General features: G+C 47.4%; 1 protein-coding gene across 1 annotated transcript in view; it reads right to left on the reverse strand.

Annotated features, from left to right (window-relative positions):
* RYR2 (ryanodine receptor 2) overlaps positions 1-25176 on the reverse strand; it is a 3458987-nt gene that overhangs the window by 2588134 nt on the left and 845677 nt on the right. The window contains exon 4 of the mRNA XM_085612346.1: positions 5727-5801. Within this exon, the coding sequence (XP_085468472.1) occupies positions 5727-5801 (75 nt within the window). The remainder of the gene's footprint in view (positions 1-5726; positions 5802-25176) is intronic.

Here is a 25176-nt window from a genome sequence, read left to right on the forward strand (position 1 = left end):
CGCCCACGGCCTATTGCTTGTGGTTACCCGCACAGGCCACATCTGTTTTCAATTATCGTGCCCAGACACGGGCGCAATAATTGAAAACAGATCGCTCCCTGTGGCGCGCGTGTGCGCACCACTCGTATTTCGAACTCTGCTTTCTTCTCGTCTTTGCCGTGTTTGTTATTGCATATCTGATGATTATGCAACATAAAAGCCGCTTTACAGACTTCTGCACTGATTTATTTATTTAAGCGGTTTGTATACTTCCAAACGTGCAGCCTTTACGTACTGTCCCTGGACTAGCAATAACTCAGGAATGTCGATCCGTCGAGAAGCAGTGAATCCTGCTAAACGTGTGGTCTGGCACCCCTGCTGCTCTTTAAGGCTACCCAAAAGGAGTTTGTGGCTTCGGACGTCAAAAGCCACAGAAACAACATGAGCTTGGCTGCTGCCCAAAGACAGGACAGTACTTCCAGGGGAGAACCTTCTCCTCCCTCCCTCCACCCCCGGTTGGCAAAACCCAGATAAGAATAGTCAACACTTATTGACCTCTCGATGATTTGCAGATGTAAAGTTGCTGCCTTCAAGAATGTTTAATAAAAAAAAAAAATTATAATATGTCTGTGGTGACTGCCATCTTTGGAGTCGAGAGAAACATTCGTAATTAATTGGGTATCCTGGCTCAATTTAAAGGGGCCGTTGGAGGAATGATGTCACAGTGCCTCTCATAACTAAACTGACATCACCGAGGGAACATGCTAAAATAACAAATGGTGTTTATCAGCAATGCAGGAATGGTTAAATATATCAGTTTTTCTACACTGAATGGCCTCCTTGATGCTTCGGTTGTAGAAACTCCACTCCTCAAAGAGCTACTGATTAGGTCCGAAATTCACAGCACTGATTAAGTCCAAAAATCCCTGGTACAGAGATCGCCATATGATTATTAATTTGGGAGCTAGTGACGGCCCTGAAGTCATCACGTGACAGACATAGGAAATCGAATAGTGAATGTATTCTTACAAATATGGACACTCTTAACAGAAACACTGGTTAGCAAAGTCTGCAATCTTTTGTTCACTTCTCTGTGGAGAAGTGTGGCTCAATGGTTAGAGTGGCAGACCCTGATGCAGAGGTTTGGCCCGGACCAGGGTTCAATTCCCACCTTGGCGGGTCTTGGGCTTAATTTACCCGGACCTGATAATTCTCTCCTCAGGTGCCTATTCTAATCATGGGTCCCACTCTGCAACTCCTGGTAACAGCTTGCTTAATCTCCACAATGGCCCCAACAGCGCTAAGGATGCCTGGCTTCACCTTGGGGGTGCCCAGGAGTGGGTACTTCACAGGGAAAGGCCAGGAAAGGTTCCACAGTGGTATGTGCACAGTGCCTGAGAGACCCTTTCAGGGGTGTGCAGAGCGCTATATAAATGCACTACATTACATTTACATTCTCTTAAACTATACTCGGACAGGTTAGCTTAATTTTATCAAGACAATAAGACTGAAGATCGCGACAACAAGCATTAGTACCGTGTATGTAAGGGAGAGAGTGGCCCAGCTAATCACTGCTTACAATGCCCGCTCTACCTCAGAGCAAGCTTTAAGAATTCTTAGGCGTGAGTATTAATTAGAATGAATGATTACGTCACATGTAGGGTTGTCTCCTTTCCCACAGAAAAAAACTAGCCATTTTGCTCATGCTTTAAGGGTCTGTAAGATACTTAAATAGGAATTTCTGTAAAATGTGCTGCTTTTATTTCCAACACGGCTTTTCTATCTCGGTTTACTTTAGTTATCAACCAGAGATAATTTAGATAGCTACAGAAAACGTTTAAAAGTATTTTCTTCTTGCATTTGCTGTTTTAACTGTGTATTGATAAGGGGGAAAAATGCTGGCTTTAGGTCATCACCCTAATTACTGTTCTGAAGAGTAAAATACTGGTCATTCGGGTTAAAAAGAAAAGCCAGGTGACAACACTAGCCACGGGAACTAATGTCACTGACACCTTCACTTCAGTGGCCACACAGTAGGTAACCTGAGAGAAAACATGAAGAAAAACAAGCATTGGCATAGCCAATAGATCTCGCCTTTGAGACCTTATAAGTGTATAGCCATGCAACAGTTGATGTTGTTGCACCAAGGATATTGTGCTGGATAACTAAACACTTATAAGGTCCCAAAGGCGAGACCTATTGGCTATGCCAATGCTTGTTGAGAAATGCAGGACAGAAAGGAATAAAGGTCAGTTTCTACAGAGCATAAAGTTGTTCAGGAATAAATGAGTGTTCCTGAAATTCTGAGTAGAGGAAAGAGTGAATGTGCCCAAAATGTAGGCAATTGTTAGACATGAGCCGAAAACAAGCAATGAAAAAACGTTATCATTTGTAGGAACTTATCATTGACGTCGTTGATCAGGACTTTTAAGGAGATATTTGGGTACACAGATGAATGCTGATCCTCACATTGACAAATCGTGAAATGCAAACTAACTCTAAGAAAAGGCAAATGACAGGGGCATAAACTGGAACCTACAAAACCTAACTAGATTAGAACACATTTGCATAAAAAGCAACACAATGGTCTCGCCAAACAATAGTGTAGGCATTTAAAGCGCTAGTGACAAAGCATAAGTCAGTGCCTTAGAATGAAACACGTATTTAGTATGCCGCTGTTGCTAGCCTTCTCTACCTGTTAAAGGAGAGATGGTCGAAGTGGCGACATCAACGAATACGTTCACCTCTTTGTATTAATAACAGGAACTGATGATATGTAAGGTTAATTTATGGCCCTGTAATACGTTTTTATTAATTTATTTTTTGAATCTAAGGGTTTAGAATTATTCTCAGAGTTAAGACTAATAATACACATTATTTTGCTCACGTTGCGCGCCGCACATTTCAGTAGGAACATTTACGCTTAGACTTCTTAAACTGTTTAAGTACAAAAAGCGGTCACCACCTTTTTAATACCACACGTTTAAAGTCTTCATTTTGCTTAAGAATGTACATGTGTATAGCAGTTTTGTGAATGACCACGAGTCTTTGTTCATGGCAGGCACTCAAAGGCCGAGTTACTCTTGTTTGCCCTGTCGCATCAAAATGGCGCCTGATGTCCTCAGTGGTAGCGTGTAAGTGTGGGCATTAAGCAACGTTCTCCTCTAGGGCCTGGAAAAATTAAACTCTTTATTCCAGCATCACATTATGAATCCACATATACCAAAGTGTTACCATAGTTTTCATACAGTGTCGGGGAGGGGAGAACATTGATTAGAGCTTTCCTATATTGATGTCTCCATATTGACTTCGCCAAGCTAGAAGGCTTTTTTTAAAAAAAAGATGGCCGCCATTTGCTAATAGTATTGGGACAGGAAAAAAGACACTGTCTGTCACAAAAATTCATTATGTCCTGCTTTTCAAGATTTGCCCCCATCCATTGGTGGATTGTTTAGATCAGGTTTCTTTGACCGAAGACAACCCAGATACATAACACATTCCCAGGGGATCTAAGTGTGCCTCCCTCCCTGGTATGAAGTGCAAAGACCTCAAAATCTTTCAGTTCAAAAAAACAGTTTCTGACTTAAGATGTGAACTCACTGAACTTAGGTATATAAGGTTATTGGGAAAATATTTTATCATGAAGCAAAGTATACTTCCCGACTTCACTGCTTATGTTAAATATGCCAACATTAACATTTGTGCTATTGGATTGTATCACTTTTGTACAGTGTTATATGGAACATACTGAGGTTTGAACTCTAAAAAATATTAATAAAACTGAGGTAAATGAAGAAGCTCCATGGAGGTGTTATCTGGTGTCCATAAGCTTTGTTCATAGAAGAAACAGGGGCTGCTCCAGCTGTATGGAAAAGTACCTGAGTGAGAGTTGGGAACACTCAAAGCCATAGGTACGTGTAACACCTGGGCATATGGTGCAACATGACCTGTGGGTGGTATAATTGTATCATGCGCTGGTGTGGCAGAGCACCAGCAATAAGCACGTGTTTTGGGAACGGAAAGAGCACTTTTACCACGTCCGCCCTTATCATCCAATGGCCATGGACACCAACTGAGTGCAAATAAGATTTAGCATAAGCTATAAGATGTAGTATAAACCACTGACTGAAAGACAAAGGATAATTTAGTACACCTCCCCATAGCCCCATGACTCATGATAGGTAAGGCCTGTGGGAGAGCCCAACGGTGTGTGCCTGTCATTTGACTCCACTAGCAGTAGGCTGCTTTCCCCCACCCCTAGACTCCCTGTTCCTAGATTCCAAAGTGTGTGGACCGGAAATGCCGAAAAGGTGCATTGGGACCGACATTCTTGTGTTACCGAGTTAAATCTCCCCACCAGAGCAGCTAGCTCCCTCCTTGATTTTAAAGGAAATTGAAAACCTGGCTTTTCAATTAAGCTTCTCTTAGAAAGTGCAGTTCACTTCTTCTAGGCGATTTAATACCCTTCTGGGTGGTTAGCGTGCCGTACAAATCCCTATAATGTAACATAACATAACATACCATACCATAACATAACATAACAGAATTCCACTGTAGTGCGCATTCCGAAACCAACAGGTCACTAGAGCCCAATACATCGGGGCAGATTTACAGGAAAGTGACTCACTGCGTGCCGCGAGCCATTTGGCTGCGCCGCACTGAGTCACTTTCAAAGCACAGGGATGCAACATATTTGCAACAGTATGTCGCATCTCTGTGCTTCCCCCTGCACTGGCACACAAACTGCTGCTATGTGCCGGCGCAGGGACGCTTGCACCATGATGCAAGGATGCCTGCGTCACAGGGATGATTGTTTATGTGCAGGAAGGGTTCCATTCCAGCACATAAACAACCAGAAACGGCGTTTTTCAACTTCTATGTGTGCTGCATTAGCACACATAGAAGTTGAACAAACTCATTGTTTCAATGATTATTTATGTTCAGGAAGGGACACCTTCCTGTACATGGAAGTGATTTCCTCTTTCTGTGTGTGCAGCAGAATGCAGCACGCATAGAAAGAGGGGAAAAAAACGAGGAGAAATTAATACACACGTATTTCCAGATTTACGATTCCTTGTAAATCTGGAAATGTGTCAGGTTCCATGGGTGTTGCGTGGGAACACCCACAGCAAATCCCATGAAACACCCCTTTCACACAAAGTGCTGCGTGCAAAGGGGCCATATTTACAAGGACAGGAAAAGCCACGCAGGGTAGCTTTTCCTGCCCTTGTAAATATGGAGCCTTAAAATGCGCCGCTGTTACAAAAAGTGACGCACCGGTGGCGCAAGGGTCTTGTAAATCTGCCCCATAGTATTTATACATTGCAAGCAGAGAGCATGAAGCTAAATATAAGTTGGCCATAAAAACTGTAGCTCTAGATGGCTCACAGTCCAGTTAATTTTGATGGAAACATTTCTAAGATTAGTGCTTATATTGAGAAGGAATTCTCTTGGGTTTCTAGTTCACATTTCTACAGTCAGGTCTCAATTCCGTGTAGCACAGAGTAGTGTCCCCAGTGAGATCTGGCCCTATGGGGCTCATTATACTCTCCAACCCAAGGAGGAAGGCCTCTCTGCATGGCCCCAGTCCCCGTGGATTTAATAGGGACCAGGAGTAGAGGTTTGGGCTAACAACCCTCTCTCACTCCCTATTTGTCTCTCCTTCTCTCTCTTGCTCTCTCTCACATGAAGCAGACTCAGGAATATATGTTTGCTGTATGCGAAATCAAGTCAGGCGTGTTACATACCATGCCACTATAGGAATGGCGGAGCAGGATTGCGTGTCCATACAGCAAGGTTCGATGGCCGCCACCTTGAGCCGCCTGTTTAAGAAAAAAAAAATCTGTCAGTCAGGCATTGTTTCTTCTAGTTCTCCTTTTACAATACATTTCGAAGACATATTACAATTTAGACCCATGATCACAGCAGAGAATCATGTTTTTAAACCTCTAACATTTTCAGCCAACATTTAACTGGGTTGTAGGTTTTTACTTCTATCGGACCATAAACAGAAATTTCGAAAATCAGAAATCTATGCATTATAAGCTTGCACCCACGATTTAAATAGTTTTCCAACTTTCTCAGAAAATTCCATAAGTATAAATGAAGATTCATGTAAATCGTGGCTCCTCCCACATAGTTAATACTGAGGATTCTACACATGGAGAATAGCAGTTTTGAAGACATTCAACTGTTTCATTTGTTTTCTCCGATTAAAAAGTACTTCTCTAGACGAAGAACTGGGGGCATATCAGCAACAACTGGCGATAATTATCGCTAAGCGCACTTTGCAGGCGTAAGGAAAGTAGCGATAAAAGAGGTTATTGCTACTTTTCCTGTCGCTATGCTGCTTTGCGTGAGGCTTGATAATAGGAGAAATGTCGCTTAGTGACATTTCTCCCGTTATCCTGGGGAGGAACGCCCACTTTGCATCTCATTAGAGATGCAAAGATGGGCTTTAAGGGAAATGGAGATAAGGCAAGGTTTCACGCGATAGTGTGACCTTGCAGATAAGGCGATAAAATTATCAACGCTTTTCGTCCGAAAACAGACGCAAAAGCGGCGATAATTTTTTAAAGCCTGCTTGCTGATATGCCCCTGGGTTACCTCACAGCCCCATGTAATATGGTGTGTTGCACACCCTCTCTCACTCTGCAAACACAGATCCCCCAGTGTTTTATATGGTTGCTTACAACTGAGTGAGGGGCTGGCCATGCAAAATGTTTGTGAAACGAGGGTATTTCAAGAAGTTTGTATGGACACCTTTTTAAGCCTCAGCTAGGGTTTTTAAATCAGCATACTAGCATATTTTATCCATCAGAAAGAGAATAGGGGTCAGGAAAATCTGCAATTTCAAATACGCATATCTGAGCACAAGTTCCAATATTCATGTACCTCAGCCGAACTAAGAGGACAGAATATTTCATGCTTCTAGCGCTTAGATGTTTTAATGCAATAACACAATAGGAAAACAAAGCTAATGTGTTAGCGAAGAACTTGTAAACCATATTGTGTCATGAGATAGTCAATATTTTGTCCCATTTTGCACATTATCTGCAACTGAAAAAAAAATGTATGCAAACTTCACCAGTCAGATTGATCAATTTAGTGGTGATGGTGTTTCTCTATCTCTCTCAACAGCACCCATTATGCTCTCCCGCTGTGAGGCTTGAAGATCCCGCTGATGGACAGTACTTCTGACTTTTTATGGGCGTGACAATGACGACAGATCTTCGACAGTCAGTCTTAAAGAACACAGGTATTGATAGTATCCAGGGTGATCCTGAACTTTTAGTCACAAAGAGATCCTTAGAGTCTCTACAGGATCCGTGGGTATTGGGAGGCGTTTGCAATAATCCTTTCTTCACTCCCATTTCCATATACTCAGTGAATTGGGATTGATGTCGGGTTACAATCTGGAACAAAATGCCACCTTCTGTTCCTGTATTAGAGGGCATGAAGACCATACCCAAGACCCTGGACATCATTTCTGGATCCCTCTGGTCATTTCCGAGAAGGCGATAAACAACTGCAAGGTCTCAAACAGATACAATATTGCATCAGGTACCTGCCATCTGCCCTTGTCATAAGATATGTCAGGTCAGTGTCTGAGTCCTTCAAGCATTGTTGTTCCCACCTTAGATCAGATGACATACATGAAGAAATTAGACGTTTGCCTTTGAAGCTTATTGACTATTTTTCAAATAATTAATGAGAAAAGGTCTACTGAGGGTCCTCAAGTCCCTCAATAAGACGAAGGGTTTAGTGGGATTTTGAACCCCCTGAACTCTGTTCATATTCAGTCCACACCGTGAAATATTGATCCTTGCACTGCAGTGCAGTGGCACTCTTCCAGCAACCCCAGCAACCTACCGAAGGTATTCCTCCAGAAATTGCTGTTGAAAAGCTTGCCCCTGGTATCCAACATTTCACACTTATTGGGACCTCTTCTTCGGGTGGCAGCAATGGTTTAGAAACACCTATTTCACTGGCCCGTATGGTATAAGTGAAAATTTTGCACTACAACCAACCAGAACCTGTAACTCTCCTGAGGCGGAAGCCGGGAGACATATTGCACTTTTAAAAATTGTTTTTACTGAATTTTTACTTTGCGCATTAATTGCTTTTAAAAAAATTCACTCACCCCCTGCCAGCACGAACCAGGCGACAGAAGCGCCGAACAGCGACCCTTCGCTGCAACGTAGGAACCGGCATTGGAACTATTGTGCCGCCATTGACGGCGAGGTAAACAGGCCACGCCTTCCCCGAGGCCACGCCCACCCGCCCTCCACAGTATAAATACGCTGCCTTCAGCGCCCCAAAGCAGAACCTGTAACTCTCCTGAGGCGGAAGCCGGGAGACATATTGCACTTTTAAAAATTGTTTTTACTGAATTTTTACTTTGCGCATTAATTGCTTTTAAAAAAATTCACTCACCCCCTGCCAGCACGAACCAGGCGACAGAAGCGCCGAACAGCGACCCTTCGCTGCAACGTAGGAACCGGCATTGGAACTATTGTGCCGCCATTGACGGCGAGGTAAACAGGCCACGCCTTCCCCGAGGCCACGCCCACCCGCCCTCCACAGTATAGATACGCTGCCTTCAGCGCCCCAAAGCAGAACCTGTAACTCTCCTGAGGCGGAAGCCGGGAGACATATTGCACTTTTAAAAATTGTTTTTACTGAATTTTTACTTTGCGCATTAATTGCTTTTAAAAAAATTCACTCACCCCCTGCCAGCACGAACCAGGCGACAGAAGCGCCGAACAGCGACCCTTCGCTGCAACGTAGGAACCGGCATTGGAACTATTGTGCCGCCATTGACGGCGAGGTAAACAGGCCACGCCTTCCCCGAGGCCACGCCCACCCGCCCTCCACAGTATAAATACGCTGCCTTCAGCGCCCCAAAGCAGAACCTGTAACTCTCCTGAGGCGGAAGCCGGGAGACATATTGCACTTTTAAAAATTGTTTTTACTGAATTTTTACTTTGCGCATTAATTGCTTTTAAAAAAATTCACTCACCCCCTGCCAGCACGAACCAGGCGACAGAAGCGCCGAACAGCGACCCTTCGCTGCAACGTAGGAACCGGCATTGGAACTATTGTGCCGCCATTGACGGCGAGGTAAACAGGCCACGCCTTCCCCGAGGCCACGCCCACCCGCCCTCCACAGTATAAATACGCTGCCTTCAGCGCCCCAAAGCAGAACCTGTAACTCTCCTGAGGCGGAAGCCGGGAGACATATTGCACTTTTAAAAATTGTTTTTACTGAATTTTTACTTTGCGCATTAATTGCTTTTAAAAAAATTCACTCACCCCCTGCCAGCACGAACCAGGCGACAGAAGCGCCGAACAGCGACCCTTCGCTGCAACGTAGGAACCGGCATTGGAACTATTGTGCCGCCATTGACGGCGAGGTAAACAGGCCACGCCTTCCCCGAGGCCACGCCCACCCGCCCTCCACAGTATAAATACGCTGCCTTCAGCGCCCCAAAGCAGAACCTGTAACTCTCCTGAGGCGGAAGCCGGGAGACATATTGCACTTTTAAAAATTGTTTTTACTGAATTTTTACTTTGCGCATTAATTGCTTTTAAAAAAATTCACTCACCCCCTGCCAGCACGAACCAGGCGACAGAAGCGCCGAACAGCGACCCTTCGCTGCAACGTAGGAACCGGCATTGGAACTATTGTGCCGCCATTGACGGCGAGGTAAACAGGCCACGCCTTCCCCGAGGCCACGCCCACCCGCCCTCCACAGTATAAATACGCTGCCTTCAGCGCCCCAAAGCAGAACCTGTAACTCTCCTGAGGCGGAAGCCGGGAGACATATTGCACTTTTAAAAATTGTTTTTACTGAATTTTTACTTTGCGCATTAATTGCTAAAAAAAAAATTCACTCACCCCCTGCCAGCACGAACCAGGCGACAGAAGCGCCGAACAGCGACCCTTCGCTGCAACGTAGGAACCGGCATTGGAACTATTGTGCCGCCATTGACGGCGAGGTAAACAGGCCACGCCTTCCCCGAGGCCACGCCCACCCGCCCTCCACAGTATAAATACGCTGCCTTCAGCGCCCCAAAGCAGAACCTGTAACTCTCCTGAGGCGGAAGCCGGGAGACATATTGCACTTTTAAAAATTGTTTTTACTGAATTTTTACTTTGCGCATTAATTGCTTTTAAAAAAATTCACTCACCCCCTGCCAGCACGAACCAGGCGACAGAAGCGCCGAACAGCGACCCTTCGCTGCAACGTAGGAACCGGCATTGGAACTATTGTGCCGCCATTGACGGCGAGGTAAACAGGCCACGCCTTCCCCGAGGCCACGCCCACCCGCCCTCCACAGTATAAATACGCTGCCTTAAGCGCCCCAAAGCAGAACCTGTAACTCTCCTGAGGCGGAAGCCGGGAGACATATTGCACTTTTAAAAATTGTTTTTACTGAATTTTTACTTTGCGCATTAATTGCTTTTAAAAAAATTCACTCACCCCCTGCCAGCACGAACCAGGCGACAGAAGCGCCGAACAGCGACCCTTCGCTGCAACGTAGGAACCGGCATTGGAACTATTGTGCCGCCATTGACGGCGAGGTAAACAGGCCACGCCTTCCCCGAGGCCACGCCCACCCGCCCCCCTCCCCCCTATTGAAAAATGTGCAATTACCGGACGCGCAGCGGACGGGCGCAGCGGGCGCGCCGTCAGCGCGCCGAAGGCGCGCCAAAGGCAAGCCCGTCTGGGCCCGTCCGGGCCCAGCCGGCCCTAGGACCAGACACTATGCCCAAAGCTCAGTCCCATCTATCCTACTCCCCTGACACCCTCCGTCTCTGGAACTCTAAGAAAAGTCCTCATTGCGACTTCATCCTACAGGATGACACCCCGTTCAGAGGATGTCCCTGTTGCGACACCCACAAAGCTATGGAACCCTGCCATATGCTTCGACTAGGCCTTCTGAATTGCAGGTCGCTAGCAAAACACTCACATGAGATCAACCTCCTCACTCAAACCCTCTCACTAGATGCCTTGTTCTTGACCGAAACCTGGATGACCCCCAGCAACGGCTCGGACCTGGTCAATGCCACCCCCCCCGGCTATCAAATCTGCTGCCTTGACAGACCAGTGGGAAGGGGTGGCGGGCTCGCTATTCTCTATAAAAGTAATTTTAGCTGCAGGCTCAGCGAGGGCACGGTCAAGGACTGTGAAAACGGCAATTTTATCCTCCAGATCTCCCCCACCACTTCACTGTCGGGTCTATTGATATACCGACCACCAGGCGCGATAGGTGACTTTCCAAGCACGCTGATGGACCACATCCTCTTAAAAACTTTAGAAACGCCCAATTTTCTTCTTTTAGGGGACTTGAACCTACATTTTTTAGATAAAGCAGATAACATAGCTGCCAATCTCCAAGCAGACCTCTTGTCAGCTGACCTCCTGCTGCTGAACTCGAAACCCACGCACGAGAAAGGGCACCTTCTGGACCCCGTTTTCTCTAACATCAATAATCTCCAAACACATGACCCGACCCCTCTTCCATGGACCGACCACTTTTTGGTCCCCATGCTCTGGCCCTATCAGCCCGCCACGGTTCCGAAACAAAAAACTAAGATTCTAACTAGACGTTGGAACAAACTAAGACCAGAAGAATGGGAAAGGAAGCTGAGGGAATCCGACGGTCCCCTCTCCACCGACCCCAACTCCGCCGATAGGGAGTTTAACAGCTGGCTCACCAACTCCCTAGACAGCCTCATCCCACTTACAAACGCCTTCAAGCACGTAAAACGGATCAACCACGCCCCCTGGTACACTCCGGCCCTGAACATCCTCAGGAAGGAGTGCAAAAGGACGGAGCGGACTTGGAGGAAAGATAAATCGGTAACGAATAAAAATGCCTACCAATCAACCATGAAGGCATACAAACAAGCCCTCCATAGCACAAAAACCTCCTTCTTTCAAGAAAGAATAAGGAGTTCAGCATGCTCTGCCAAGGAGACTTTTTCCATCCTTAAAGAGCTCCTCCAGGTTCCAGCTCCCCCGCAGATAGCCCTGGACCCCAAAGCAGCCGAGGAAAAATGTACCAACCTGGCTACTTTCTTTGATAATAAAATAAAAATAATCCTTTCCTCCCTACCCACCTCCAATCAGACCTCCCCCGGATCAGCCAAGGATTGTACCCCCACCTCAAGAAATCCCACGGACTCTTCCAAACTTCCATGTTTAGCCTCATTCGGACCATTTACAGAGGAAGAAGTGGCAGCTACCCTAGCAGCCACGAAAAGCGGTGCCCCCAGCGACTCAGTGCCCGTACGGTTCACAAAAAGCATCGCTCGGACCATCGTAGCTAGACTCACGGCCCTCATTAACACCTCCATCTCCCAAGGAGAAGTCCCTCTAAGCTGGAAGGAGGCCGTGGTCAAGGGATTACTAAAGAAGCCGTCGCTAGACCCCATTGACCTGTCTAACTATCGACCCATCTCGCTCCTCCCCTGGATAGGGAAGGTGGCAGAGAAACTGGTAAATAAACAACTGTCCCACTTCCTGGAGGCTAACCTCCTCCTAAAAAACTCCCAAACCGGCTTCAGACCAGGTCAGGGGACAGATACCGCCCTCCTGGCGGCCGTAGAGAAAGCGAGAGAGATCATTGACACAGGAGGATCAGTGGCAGTGGTCCTCCTGGACCTCAGCGCGGCATTTGACACTGTCAACCATCAGGTCCTAGCCCAGCGCCTAGACAACATAGGTATACAAGACCGTGCTCTGAGATGGCTCACATCTTTCCTCTCACAACGCTCCTTCCAAGTCTGGGAAGGAGAAAGCCGCTCCTCCCCAATTCCCCTCCGATGTGGAGTGCCCCAGGGCTCCTCACTGAGCCCCACGCTTTTTAACGTGTACATGGCCCCACTGGAGGAATTGGTCGCCCCATTCGGAGTGACGATCGTCAGCTACGCTGACGACACCCAGTTAGTGGTGACTCTCTCACACCCCAAGCTAAAACCCTCCAACCTGCGAGACTGTCTCTCCACCGTCCACCAATGGATGAGTAACTCTGACCTAAAGCTCAACGGGTCAAAAACAGAGATCCTGCTCCTCGGCCACAAATCCCCGAGTCTCCCACCTGACATCTGGCCCGCCTGTATGGGTGACCCCCCCTCCCCCAAAACAGAGGTCAAGAGTCTAGGAGTGTGGCTTGAGACTGACCTCACTTTCAGGACCCAGGCTAGGAAAACTGCCGGTATCTGCTATGGGCTTCTAAGATCATGCAGAAAGGTACTGCCCCTACTACCATTCAAATCTCGCCTCCTGCTAATCCAAGGCCTAGTGCTAGCAAGACTAGACTATAGCAACGCCATTTACCTCGGCGCACCGGAAGCCACCTACCAGATCTTACAAAAAACCCAAAATGCTGCAGCCCGCCTGCTCACAAACACCCCATCTAGAACATCGGCCAAACCAGCGTTGAGGAAACTTCATTGGCTCCCCGTGAGGGAAAGAGTCGCATTCAAGGCCCTTTGCTTGGCCCACAAGACCCTGCACAACGCTGGCCCTCCCATTCTGAGCACATGGATCACCCCATACAAACCACCGAGAGCGCTCCGGTCTGAACAGGGAAACCTTATTGTGGTCCCCAGGGTGAAGAAAACCCGCGTTGGCGGCCGCAGATTCTCTGTGAACACAGCCAGAAAATGGAACGCACTTCCCCCAAACCTTAGAGCGGAACCGAACCTTTTAAGATTCAGGAAATCCCTCAAAACCCTCCTCTTTCCTTGATCTACTCGAAGTCTTCCCTGCCCCCCCCCTTTAGGAGCACGAGGTTCAGCGCTGGGATACTCAAGGGTGACTATGCGCTCTATAAAAACCTAAATAATAATAAATAAATAATAATAATCCATCCCGACGTTTTAGCCCTCATTGAGATGACGGCTCTTACGCCTACGTCGCCAAGTCTGGTAGACAAGGAATTGGACAGTGGCTTCCAGTTTGTCTACAGTAAAAAGAAACTTGGAAAGCTACACACATTAAAAAAGGGGGGAGGGGCGGCACCATGACCCAAACCTGTGTCACAATCAAACTCGATGGAGTAAACAGGCTACAAATTTTTAATTTTTACCCTATTTTTAACAATAAACTCCACGGCCTAGATTGTAGCCAGTCTCATTACTGTTCCAGAGCCTATTCAGTTGTGCCACAGGGAGGGGACCCCCGGCAACCTTTGGTTCCTCAGTCCTCTACAGACCTCCCACATGACAGCTTATGGCACGAAGACACTCATGACGTCTCACATGGTAACACCAGAAGAGGTCCGCTGGGGCAAACCATTGACTTTAATGCAAACGCAAACACTTTTTTCCCCTGTAGGGGTATGTATGGAAGCCTCTAACCACACCCGTTCAATCAAAGAAGCATGGGGGCCCTTAATAGTCAACAAAAGTGACCTGATTCCCGCCTACACTTCTGAGAGTCCTCATGATATTCTGAATAGATGCGATTTGTTGCGACAGTCCTGATCACTTGTCTAAAGACCTGACCAAGGCGAAGGGGCCCAAGACTTCTTCTATCTTTCAATTCTCTTTAGATGAGGATAAGATACAACATTTGCAATGGCAGCACAGGAATACTGAAAGCTAGTGAAGAACTCCTTGAAGGTGAATGGGTCATCTAATCTCTTCTGTAAAAAAAAAAAACGTATAACTCCTAACACAGTGATTTGTAACACTGCAGAAGTAGCCCTGCCTATGTTCATTCAGCCCCGCCTTTACAGAGGGATCATAATCTATCTGAATTTAAATGACTACGCTGAAATGTGGAAGGTCTGGCGCGTAATACAGAGGATTCTGACTGTTGCAAATTTATTAATAAACACCAGATTTGCACATTCTTTCTTTACTTGAACTTTGCTTTACATTGCTGCCAAGGTTTCAGATTGCCTATGTGTGACATTTTCATAATTTTATTGAATTTATGAGTGACATTCAACAACTATGAGTGACACTTTCTAGTGACCAAAATCAAGCAATGAAGACAAAGGGAAACATATAACTATCTGAAATTACACCTATTTGAGCAACGAGAAACTCTAAGATCATCTTAAAACTACTTCGAAACACCAGAAATGGGGGGCACTAACTTCGCAGGAGGGCCTCGCAGTTATAAATGAATGCCAAATTCCTGGTTAATTGAAGTAAAAGAGTTTGTTTAGAAGTGAACCACAGCTACAGACTCCAGGCCCCAACTTTGGTCTCTTGGGTGTCTCTACTGAGTATAATGAGCAAACCCTGAAATCTCGAGAGTGTGGAAAGATATGTTACTATGGGTTACTTGCACTGATCCAGCTGTTTGCTGTCAATTTCTAAGCTTCTTTTGTGGCACTCCTGTCCATGTTAGTATTCTCTGCAATTCAAGAACGGATGCGCGTACACCACTAACAGTAGTGACAAATCACTGACAGGTCAAGTTCCACACAAAGATGCAGAAACTAGAGACGGGAAGAGGAAATACAATGGAAAGAGACAGTGTGAGATGAAATAATGAGCGCAACAAGGAATGACAAAAAAATATAATAAAGTATATGAAATTAGTGTAGGAAAGGGATGAGTTTGAAAAAGGCAGCAAATCAAAAGAGAAGGGGCAAAACAACACGAGGTAAAAGACAATTACAGATACATACGCCAAGGTTGTGAGATGGAAAAAGATAATGGCAAAGGCAAAACAAAGGGAACAGAGCTAGAGAACAGAAAGCAATGGCAAAATGAAAAGAGCAAAATGAGAGACAAATCACATACAATAAGAAAGGCATGAAATGAGAGATTACATAAGGTAACCATGTATAAAGAGAGAAAAGGGAAACAAATGAAGATAGCAAGTGAGAGAATATAAATCAGTGTTGCTGGTTAAAATGTCAGTCGGATATTACCTCATTTGCATATCTCAGCTTATCATTGCTGTGATGTACCAGTTGTTAGAGGCCCTCTGGAGGAGTCTGCACTTGGATTCATATCTCTCTGAATTGTCAGATTACTGTCATTAAGTCCAAACATCCTGTTATGCAGATATCCAGCATCTGTTATTAACATTTCAATCAGACTTCCAGTTTACACTTTTTAATGTGTATTTGCAGAAGGTGCTCCTCAGGTGAAAGCATGAACGTGCTATCAACTCTTGATGAGGAATTACACAAGTAATATGGGCTTAAGAAGTAGCCGCAATTTAGTGATAATTATGGTAGGGGATTGCTTGTTTCAAGGATTACTGCATTGCCTCGAAGACGAAGAAAGGACACGGGAAATTCCATCACTAAAGGAACGGATTCAGTGTCACCAGTTAACAACACGGTGCCAGCTAGCTCTGATGACTTCATCACACAGTCTTCGTGCTTGTAATGGGGGCAGAACTGAATCTAAAATATGAAGACTGAAAGACGACTATTCACTGGTCCTCTTTCTCATTCACAAAATCCAAACTTACCCAACCTTTAAAGCTATTCAACTCACTAATATCCAGGCTGCACACTGTCGTTGGAGGGTAACTTGGCCGAACTTTAATCCACCAATGCTTTACCATTGAAAGAAGGAATCTGCTCCCTTTGCCCAAGCAAATTATTAGTCATTATAATACCATTTTAGACTTTATAGTGCTGCTACTATCTTGGCAAACTATGTGTAGGAAGAAAGTGTAGGAAGGTGGATATCTGACTATGGTTACCCCCAACTTTTTGCCTAGTGTCTAGCTGGTTTTTCGACTTAGTTGGCCTGAGATCCTGCCATTCAGGGTCTCAGGCTGTCTGCTCTCTCTGTAAAATGGACTCCATGTACCCTAGGTACATAACCAATTGGTAAGGATCACCTTATTGGACCCTGTACAGTGTACCCTAGGCACCCAGGGCATAGGTGTACCCTAGGCCTCCCAGGGGCTGCAGCATGTATTATGCCACCCCTGGTCTGGCCTTCCAATCAGACACAACTGGCTGATCACTCAGCTGGGGCAAGGTCGTGTAATCACCCCTTGCTTAGATATAGTATGCCTATATCTACCCTTATATATAGACACATGTGTACCTATCAGTCACTCCTATGGCAGGCCTTAACAATCCTGGAGGCAGAGTGCTTGGTAACATGTGAGATGGTGCTCTAGCATGAGCTGAGCCTGTCTGCAGCTTTCGGAACCATGTCCTTATAGCTGTTCTATGATATAGCCTACCATATACTCTTAAAGTGCCTTATAATCTTAAACGGTTATGGTAACTATGGTTGGGCTGTATCAAAACATGTCGTGTAAGGTGTCTAACACTTTGGAATAATACCCCCATACCATTTCTGGTGATGAGGATATTATTCCTCCCTTCTAGAGGGAGAGACATGTTAAAATCCTACTTTGCTGTGTAACCTCTGACCAAAGCCTCAGCATCACAAAATGGATGCTGCTGCCACGACACAAGTCTGACCTCCTGCAGCTGGGAGTGATTCCAGCCAGGGAGGCCTGGACAATAGGTTTCCTGCTTGGGGAGGTGCTAGCACCTCCCCAGACAGCCTTTAGTGTATTGGGGCAGGGTGGGCTGAAAGGAATGAGACATGCCTGGGGCACACAAGGTGTTCCTTGCATAGTCCAGTTCAAACCGGTGCTGGGGCACTCCAGCCCCAGCTCTGGCGCGAAACTGGACAAAGGGAAGTGGGTGTAACCACCCCCTCCCAGGTCCCACCCATAAGGCGTGACCTAGCAGGTATCCCAGCCCCCCAGATTAGTATAAGAGTGGGAGTTGGGCCTCAAGACTTTAGATTATCCTGAACCTGCAAAACTGAACAGAAACTCTGGACCTTCGACATTCGACGAAAGAAGAAGACTGAAGAATCTCCCTTGTAGCCAAGGAGTGGCTACCCTGTGCAAACAGGCACCATCAAGAGACTACCCTTTGCTTTGCCCACGTTCTACGAGGAACCGACTGCAGAGCCCGACCAGAGCCTTGACTTCCAGACTTCTCCGACCCTGATCCACATCCACAGCAACGCTGAGATCCGTGGAGGCGACGAGCGACGTGGGACCGGCTACCTGGAAAAAGTGGCTAGTAACTTACAGCGCAGCTTCTGAGGTACCCTCGAAGTTGTGCACCGGGGATTGAGAAGCCCCAACCCCAAGCACCATCTGCACCGAAGATCAGCCCCCCACACTCCACGAGTCCTGCGTGGGGCCCTTCAGCATTTTCCTGCTTGCCGCGTCTGTCCGGTTGCTTGCCCGCTGGCTAGTGGCCTTTGTGACGACGCTCCCTGAAATCTTCTGCGCTGGTTTGGCTCCTCCAGACTGGCTCCCGCTTCTCTGCAAAGAAGAAGCACCCCAGACCTTCCTGGTCTGCACCAGAAGCAAGTCCTCCGCTCTTCGTGGGTTCCGCTTGCCAAGGCTTGGTGAGTCCTAGTCCAACTTCGACGCCGCCGACAGCAAGAGCCTTCGTGGGACAGCTCGCCTCCTGGTCCTGGTCGTCCTCGACGCTTCCTGGTCCTCCTGGCTGCAGCGACAAGCTTCACCTTCACCTGCAATCTTCACGACATCGCCTGGTTCCTTCCTGGTTCCACGTGGTCACTGGCTAGTGACCTTGACTCTGTCCCTTCTGCTTGCAGGTTTCTTCTCTTCTTGATCCCAGCCTTGGGATCCACCGGACACTCTTCACTGACTGCCTGTCAGCATCTTTCTTCAGGCATCCATAGGAGTCGACGACGAAAACGACGCATCTTCACCCCTATGCACCCGCAGCCTGTGGGCTAGGTAACTTGGGTACTCCGGTGCTCATCAGGATAGTGACTATCCTAGTGTCTAGTTTTCAAGTCTCAACTTCCTAGCTACTCCGGAAGTGTCCTAAATCTACCGTTTTCTAAACTGTACTATTGCTATTGACTGTTACGCATTACGCGTGAGTGTTTCCACTCTGCACACGAATCCCGTGGGCCTCCCACTTCCTAACTAACGCTAGTGTAGTGTAGCCCCAGCGATTCCCTAGGCCTAGGCCTATTCTATTTCCGTGACAGTGGTCCTTATACCACTTACTTAGTATATGGTTTGCGTGGCCCCTAGGGCCTAACTGTATTACTTACCTGTGTGACTTACTGTATGCATAAATAAGACTGTGTTGTACTTACCTCTAATCTCATAAAGAGTGCTGAGGGTTTGCTTAGAATAAATACACTTTATTTTATATATATATCTGTTGTGGTGTCCTTTCATTTGGTATTCAAGGGATTATATATGGTATCACAGCTGGCTTCACATGCCATTCAGAGTTTAGCCTAAGACTGCTCTTGTCCATGCTACCACTAGGATAGCTGGTCTATAAGGTTGACTTTACAACCAATCACCATAAGGGTATTTGGACTGATATAAGGTGTACACTATAACTAGTGACATCATACATCAGGCCAACTTCTCACATTGGTGAGCAGCGGTTGGGATCTGAGCTTGCTGTTGTAATACCATTGTAATCTTGAGATACTAAATTGAAAGATCACACAGATATTGTCTAGGTACATATAACATAGTTTATAATACTTAAGTCCTACTGGACTTAGTAGTTGTAGGTTGAAGGGAGTAACACACCCTGACTACGACTACTAGAGAGGTTTAGTAGAAACAACTAGTGTAGGTAGGTGCACACACCACACCCTCACTAGATCATGCCTCTGAGAGGAGATCAAGTAGATGCTCTCTCAGGAGGGGCAGGTCTGCAGAAGACCCCCTCTAGGTATGATACCTTAACATTCCAGGAGATGAGACAATTGTGTACCTCCAGAGGAATAAAACAGGGTGCAAACCCTACCCTCCTTCAGTTAAGACAGCTCCTAGAGGAGTATGATACTCTTAGGGCCTCTCAGGCAGATACCCTAGGTACAGAGGAGGGTCTACCCACCACAGAGGAGTCAGATGGGGCTTCAGATGGGGAGGTAGACAGCCAGGGCCAAGTAAGAAGACTTAGCCAGGCTAACCTAAGTTTACATGGGAGTTTGCATGGGGTCCCCCCATACAGACCCCCAAGTAGGCTTTCACAGAGAAGCAGGAGGGACAGATCCCCTTCAAGGGAATCCATCCACTCCCATGTCTCTAGCATCTCTAATGCTTCCTCTCACAGGGGAATGACTTCACCTGAGAGAAAGGAGCATAAAGCCAGAATGAGGGAAGCTAATCTGAGGATTCAGAGGGAAGAAATTGCCCTTGCCAAAGAGAAGCTTGCTCTGGCTAGAGAGCAAAAATTGTGTGGGTCAGAACCCACTGGTGGCAGCAACATTCCTAGAGATAGGGATAGGTCTTATGACCATAGAAACCTAAGCAAGATAGTCCCCCCATATCAGAATGGGGATGACATCCACAAATGGATGACTGCTTTGGAGAGGGCCTGCAAAGTACAGCAGGTACCCCAAAGTCAGTGGGCAGCTATCTTGTGGCTCTCCTTTTCTGACAAAGGTAGAGACAAGCTCCTCACAGTCAGTGATGAGGATGCAAACAATTACAAAGTCCTGAAGAGTGCTCTGATAGATGGGTTTGGCTTAACCACTGAGCAATATAGGTTGTTGTTCAGAGACACCCAGAAGACACAGACACAGGACTGGTCTGATTTTGTGGATTGTGCCACTAAGGCTTTGGAAGGTTGGTTAAATGGCAGCAAGGTGCAGGACTATACAGGATTGTACAACTTGATTATGAGGGAGCAGATCCTTAGTAATTGTCAGAACCAGCTTCTCCATCAACACCTGGTAGACTCTGATTTGACCTCTCCCCAAGAATTGCGAAAGAGGGCAGATAAATGGGTCAGGACCAGGATTAGGCCTAAAAATCAGGGTGGTGACCAAAAGAAAGATACCACCAAGCCTCAAGAGAAGGGTGGGGATAAAGCAAAAGAGAAATCTTCCTCAGGGCCCCAAAACTCCACACAGGGTGGTGGGTCCCAAGCTCCCTCCTCTACCACAGTTAAAAAGCCTTACTGCCATGTGTGTAAAACACCTGGGCATTGGAAAACTGACAGCAGTTGTCCACAGGCTAAAAACAAAACTGTTCCTCCAACTACTCCTGTCACACCACCTATTACTGTCAGCAGTAATCTCCCAGGTGGTGGGAGTGCCCCCAAAAATTTGGTTGGGTTTTCTTGGGGAACACAGGGGGATCCTGGCTTAGCCAATTCCCCTGCAGCAGCTACTCTTGTCTGTGATGGTGGCATGGGGTTTGCCAACTTCACTGCCTGTCCCAACACTTTGGGTAGGTACAGACAGGAACCCTACATCAATGGTAGAAAAGCTGAGGCCTACAGAGACACTGGAGCTAGCATCACTATGGTGGCCCATAGGCTAGTTCCCTCTGAGCAGCTTTTGCCTGGTTTCTCATACCAGGTAACTAACATTGATGGCAAACAGAACAGTCATCCCATGGCAGAGGTATGTCTCAGCTGGGGAGGTGTCACTGGCCCTAAAAGGGTGGCAGTGTCTCCAACCTTGCCTGTGGACTGCTTACTGGGGAATGACTTAGAACTCTCAGCTTGGGCTGGAGTTGAACAAGACACCCATTCTAAAATGGTAGGCCTTTCCAAAAAGGGTAGTGGGGTTGTGCCAGTCACAACCCCTGTCCAAGTAGCTTTCCTCCCTGAAAAGGTTGGAAGGGCAGTGGTAGCCACAGCCCAGGCACAGACAGACTTCCCTGTAGAAATTGGCAGAGCTGTGACAGTCACAGCTCAAACACAAACTGAGTGCCTTCCTGAAAAGGTTGGCAAGGCTGTAATGGTCTCAGCCCACACTCAGACTGATATAGGTGTAGTGAAGCCTGAAACTATGGATCACTCCACACAAACAGAGAGTAGTGGGGAGGAAGAAAAGTCTCCCTCTCCCCAGACATTAGGAAAAGGTCAGCCTCCTCAGGGATCTGACCTCACCCCTTGTGAAGGAACTGCCCCAGAGGTAGCCAGGCCTGGCCTGGCAGAGCCTCTGATGTCAGTGGCCCCTTCCAAGGTGGGACCCAGTCTGGTGCAGGTAGCCTGCCTCTCTCTACCCTGCCTCAGTCAGCCCAGGGCTGCAGAGGTCAGGGAGGCCAGTGGACCCCAAGAGGGCCCCTGTCCACAAGAACCCCCCCTTCAAAAGAATGAGGATTGCCTGGTTAGTAGCCCTAGCCAGGTGATGGGTAAAAACATTCCTGAGGGATCCCCTTCACAGGTAGTTAGGGACCTCCCCCAGAGGGATTCTGTTGGGCACAGGAAAACCTGGGACCTTAGGGCCCCAAACCTGACCTGTCCCTCCAGTAAGCCCACAAAAGGGACCCAGCCTCCAGCTTTAGGTAGCCAGAGGCTGACCCTGAGAGCACAGTGCAACTCAGTTAGAGAAAGAAAGGCATCCATGGTGGAGGATGATTGGAGGAAGCTGAGGCCTCACTTTGGGGACACTCACTTCAGTACTCCATCTCAACACCAGCCTTTTACTTTGCAAAGACACACCAAAGGTAGAGATTCCCTATGGTGGAGACCCTATGATATCTTTAGGATGAGGGATTGCTTAGTGGACCATGAGACAGGGGGTAACCATGCCAGTGCTGGTTCTTCCGTATATGGCCACTCAGGCAATAGAGGCTTACCTTGTAATGGCCAGCCTTATCTCCTTTCGTTTGGGGGGGGGTTGTGTAGGAAGGTGGATATCTGACTATGGTTACCCCCAACTTTTTGCCTAGTGTCTAGCTGGTTTTTCGACTTAGTTGGCCTGAGATCCTGCCATTCAGGGTCTCAGGCTGTCTGCTCTCTCTGTAAAATGGACTCCATGTACCCTAGGTGCATAACCAATTGGTAAGGATCACCTTATTGGACCCTGTACAGTGTACCCTAGGTACCCAGGGCATAGGTGTACCCTAGGCCTCCCAGGGGCTGCAGCATGTATTATGCCACCCCTGGTCTGGCCTTCCAATCAGACACAACTGGCTGATCACTCAGCTGGGGCAAGGTCGTGTAATCACCCCTTGCTTAGATATAGTATGCCTATATCTACCCTTATATATAGACACATGTGTACCTATCAGTCACTCCTATGGCAGGCCTTAACAATCCTGGAGGCAGAGTGCTTGGTAACATGTGAGATGGTGCTCTAGCATGAGCTGAGCCTGTCTGCAGCTTTCGGAACCATGTCCTTATAGCTGTTCTATGATATAGCCTACCATATACTCTTAAAGTGCCTTATAATCTTAAACGGTTATGGTAACTATGGTTGGGCTGTATCAAAACATGTCGTGTAAGGTGTCTAACACTTTGGAATAATACCCCCATACCATTTCTGGTGATGAGGATATTATTCCTCCCTTCTAGAGGGAGAGACATGTTAAAATCCTACTTTGCTGTGTAACCTCTGACCAAAGCCTCAGCATCACAAAACGGATGCTGCTGCCACGACACAAGTCTGACCTCCTGCAGCTGGGAGTGATCCCAGCCAGGGAGGCCTGGACAATAGGTTTCCTGCTTGGGGAGGTGCTAGCACCTCCCCAGACAGCCTTTAGTGTATTGGGGCAGGGTGGGCTGAAAGGAATGAGACATGCCTGGGGCACACAAGGTGTTCCTTGCATAGTCCAGTTCAAACCGGTGCTGGGGCACTCCAGCCCCAGCTCTGGCGCGAAACTGGACAAAGGGAAGTGGGTGTAACCACCCCCTCCCAGGTCCCACCCATAAGGCGTGACCTAGCAGGTATCCCAGCCCCCCAGATTAGTATAAGAGTGGGAGTTGGGCCTCAAGACTTTAGATTATCCTGAACCTGCAAAACTGAACAGAAACTCTGGACCTTCGACATTCGACGAAAGAAGAAGACTGAAGAATCTCCCTTGTAGCCAAGGAGTGGCTACCCTGTGCAAACAGGCACCATCAAGAGACTACCCTTTGCTTTGCCCACGTTCTACGAGGAACCGACTGCAGAGCCCGACCAGAGCCTTGACTTCCAGACTTCTCCGACCCTGATCCACATCCACAGCAACGCTGAGATCCGTGGAGGCGACGAGCGACGTGGGACCGGCTACCTGGAAAAAGTGGCTAGTAACTTACAGCGCAGCTTCTGAGGTACCCTCGAAGTTGTGCACCGGGGATTGAGAAGCCCCAACCCCAAGCACCATCTGCACCGAAGATCAGCCCCCCACACTCCACGAGTCCTGCGTGGGGCCCTTCAGCATTTTCCTGCTTGCCGCGTCTGTCCGGTTGCTTGCCCGCTGGCTAGTGGCCTTTGTGACAACGCTCCCTGAAATCTTCTGCGCTGGTTTGGCTCCTCCAGACTGGCTCCCGCTTCTCTGCAAAGAAGAAGCACCCCAGACCTTCCTGGTCTGCACCAGAAGCAAGTCCTCCGCTCTTCGTGGGTTCCGCTTGCCAAGGCTTGGTGAGTCCTAGTCCAACTTCGACGCCGCCGACAGCAAGAGCCTTCGTGGGACAGCTCGCCTCCTGGTCCTGGTCGTCCTCGACGCTTCCTGGTCCTCCTGGCTGCAGCGACAAGCTTCACCTTCACCTGCAATCTTCACGACATCGCCTGGTTCCTTCCTGGTTCCACGTGGTCACTGGCTAGTGACCTTGACTCTGTCCCTTCTGCTTGCAGGTTTCTTCTCTTCTTGATCCCAGCCTTGGGATCCACCGGACACTCTTCACTGACTGCCTGTCAGCATCTTTCTTCAGGCATCCATAGGAGTCGACGACGAAAACGACGCATCTTCACCCCTATGCACCCGCAGCCTGTGGGCTAGGTAACTTGGGTACTCCGGTGCTCATCAGGATAGTGACTATCCTAGTGTCTAGTTTTCAAGTCTCAACTTCCTAGCTACTCCGGAAGTGTCCTAAATCTACCGTTTTCTAAACTGTACTATTGCTATTGACTGTTACGCATTACGCGTGAGTGTTTCCACTCTGCACACGAATCCCGTGGGCCTCCCACTTCCTAACTAACGCTAGTGTAGTGTAGCCCCAGCGATTCCCTAGGCCTAGGCCTATTCTATTTCCGTGACAGTGGTCCTTATACCACTTACTTAGTATATGGTTTGCGTGGCCCCTAGGGCCTAACTGTATTACTTACCTGTGTGACTTACTGTATGCATAAATAAGACTGTGTTGTACTTACCTCTAATCTCATAAAGAGTGCTGAGGGTTTGCTTAGAATAAATACACTTTATTTTATATATATATCTGTTGTGGTGTCCTTTCATTTGGTATTCAAGGGATTATATATGGTATCACAGCTGGCTT

Source organism: Triturus cristatus, chromosome 6 (assembly GCF_964204655.1).
Source record: "Triturus cristatus chromosome 6, aTriCri1.1, whole genome shotgun sequence".
NCBI lineage: Eukaryota > Metazoa > Chordata > Amphibia > Caudata > Salamandridae > Triturus > Triturus cristatus.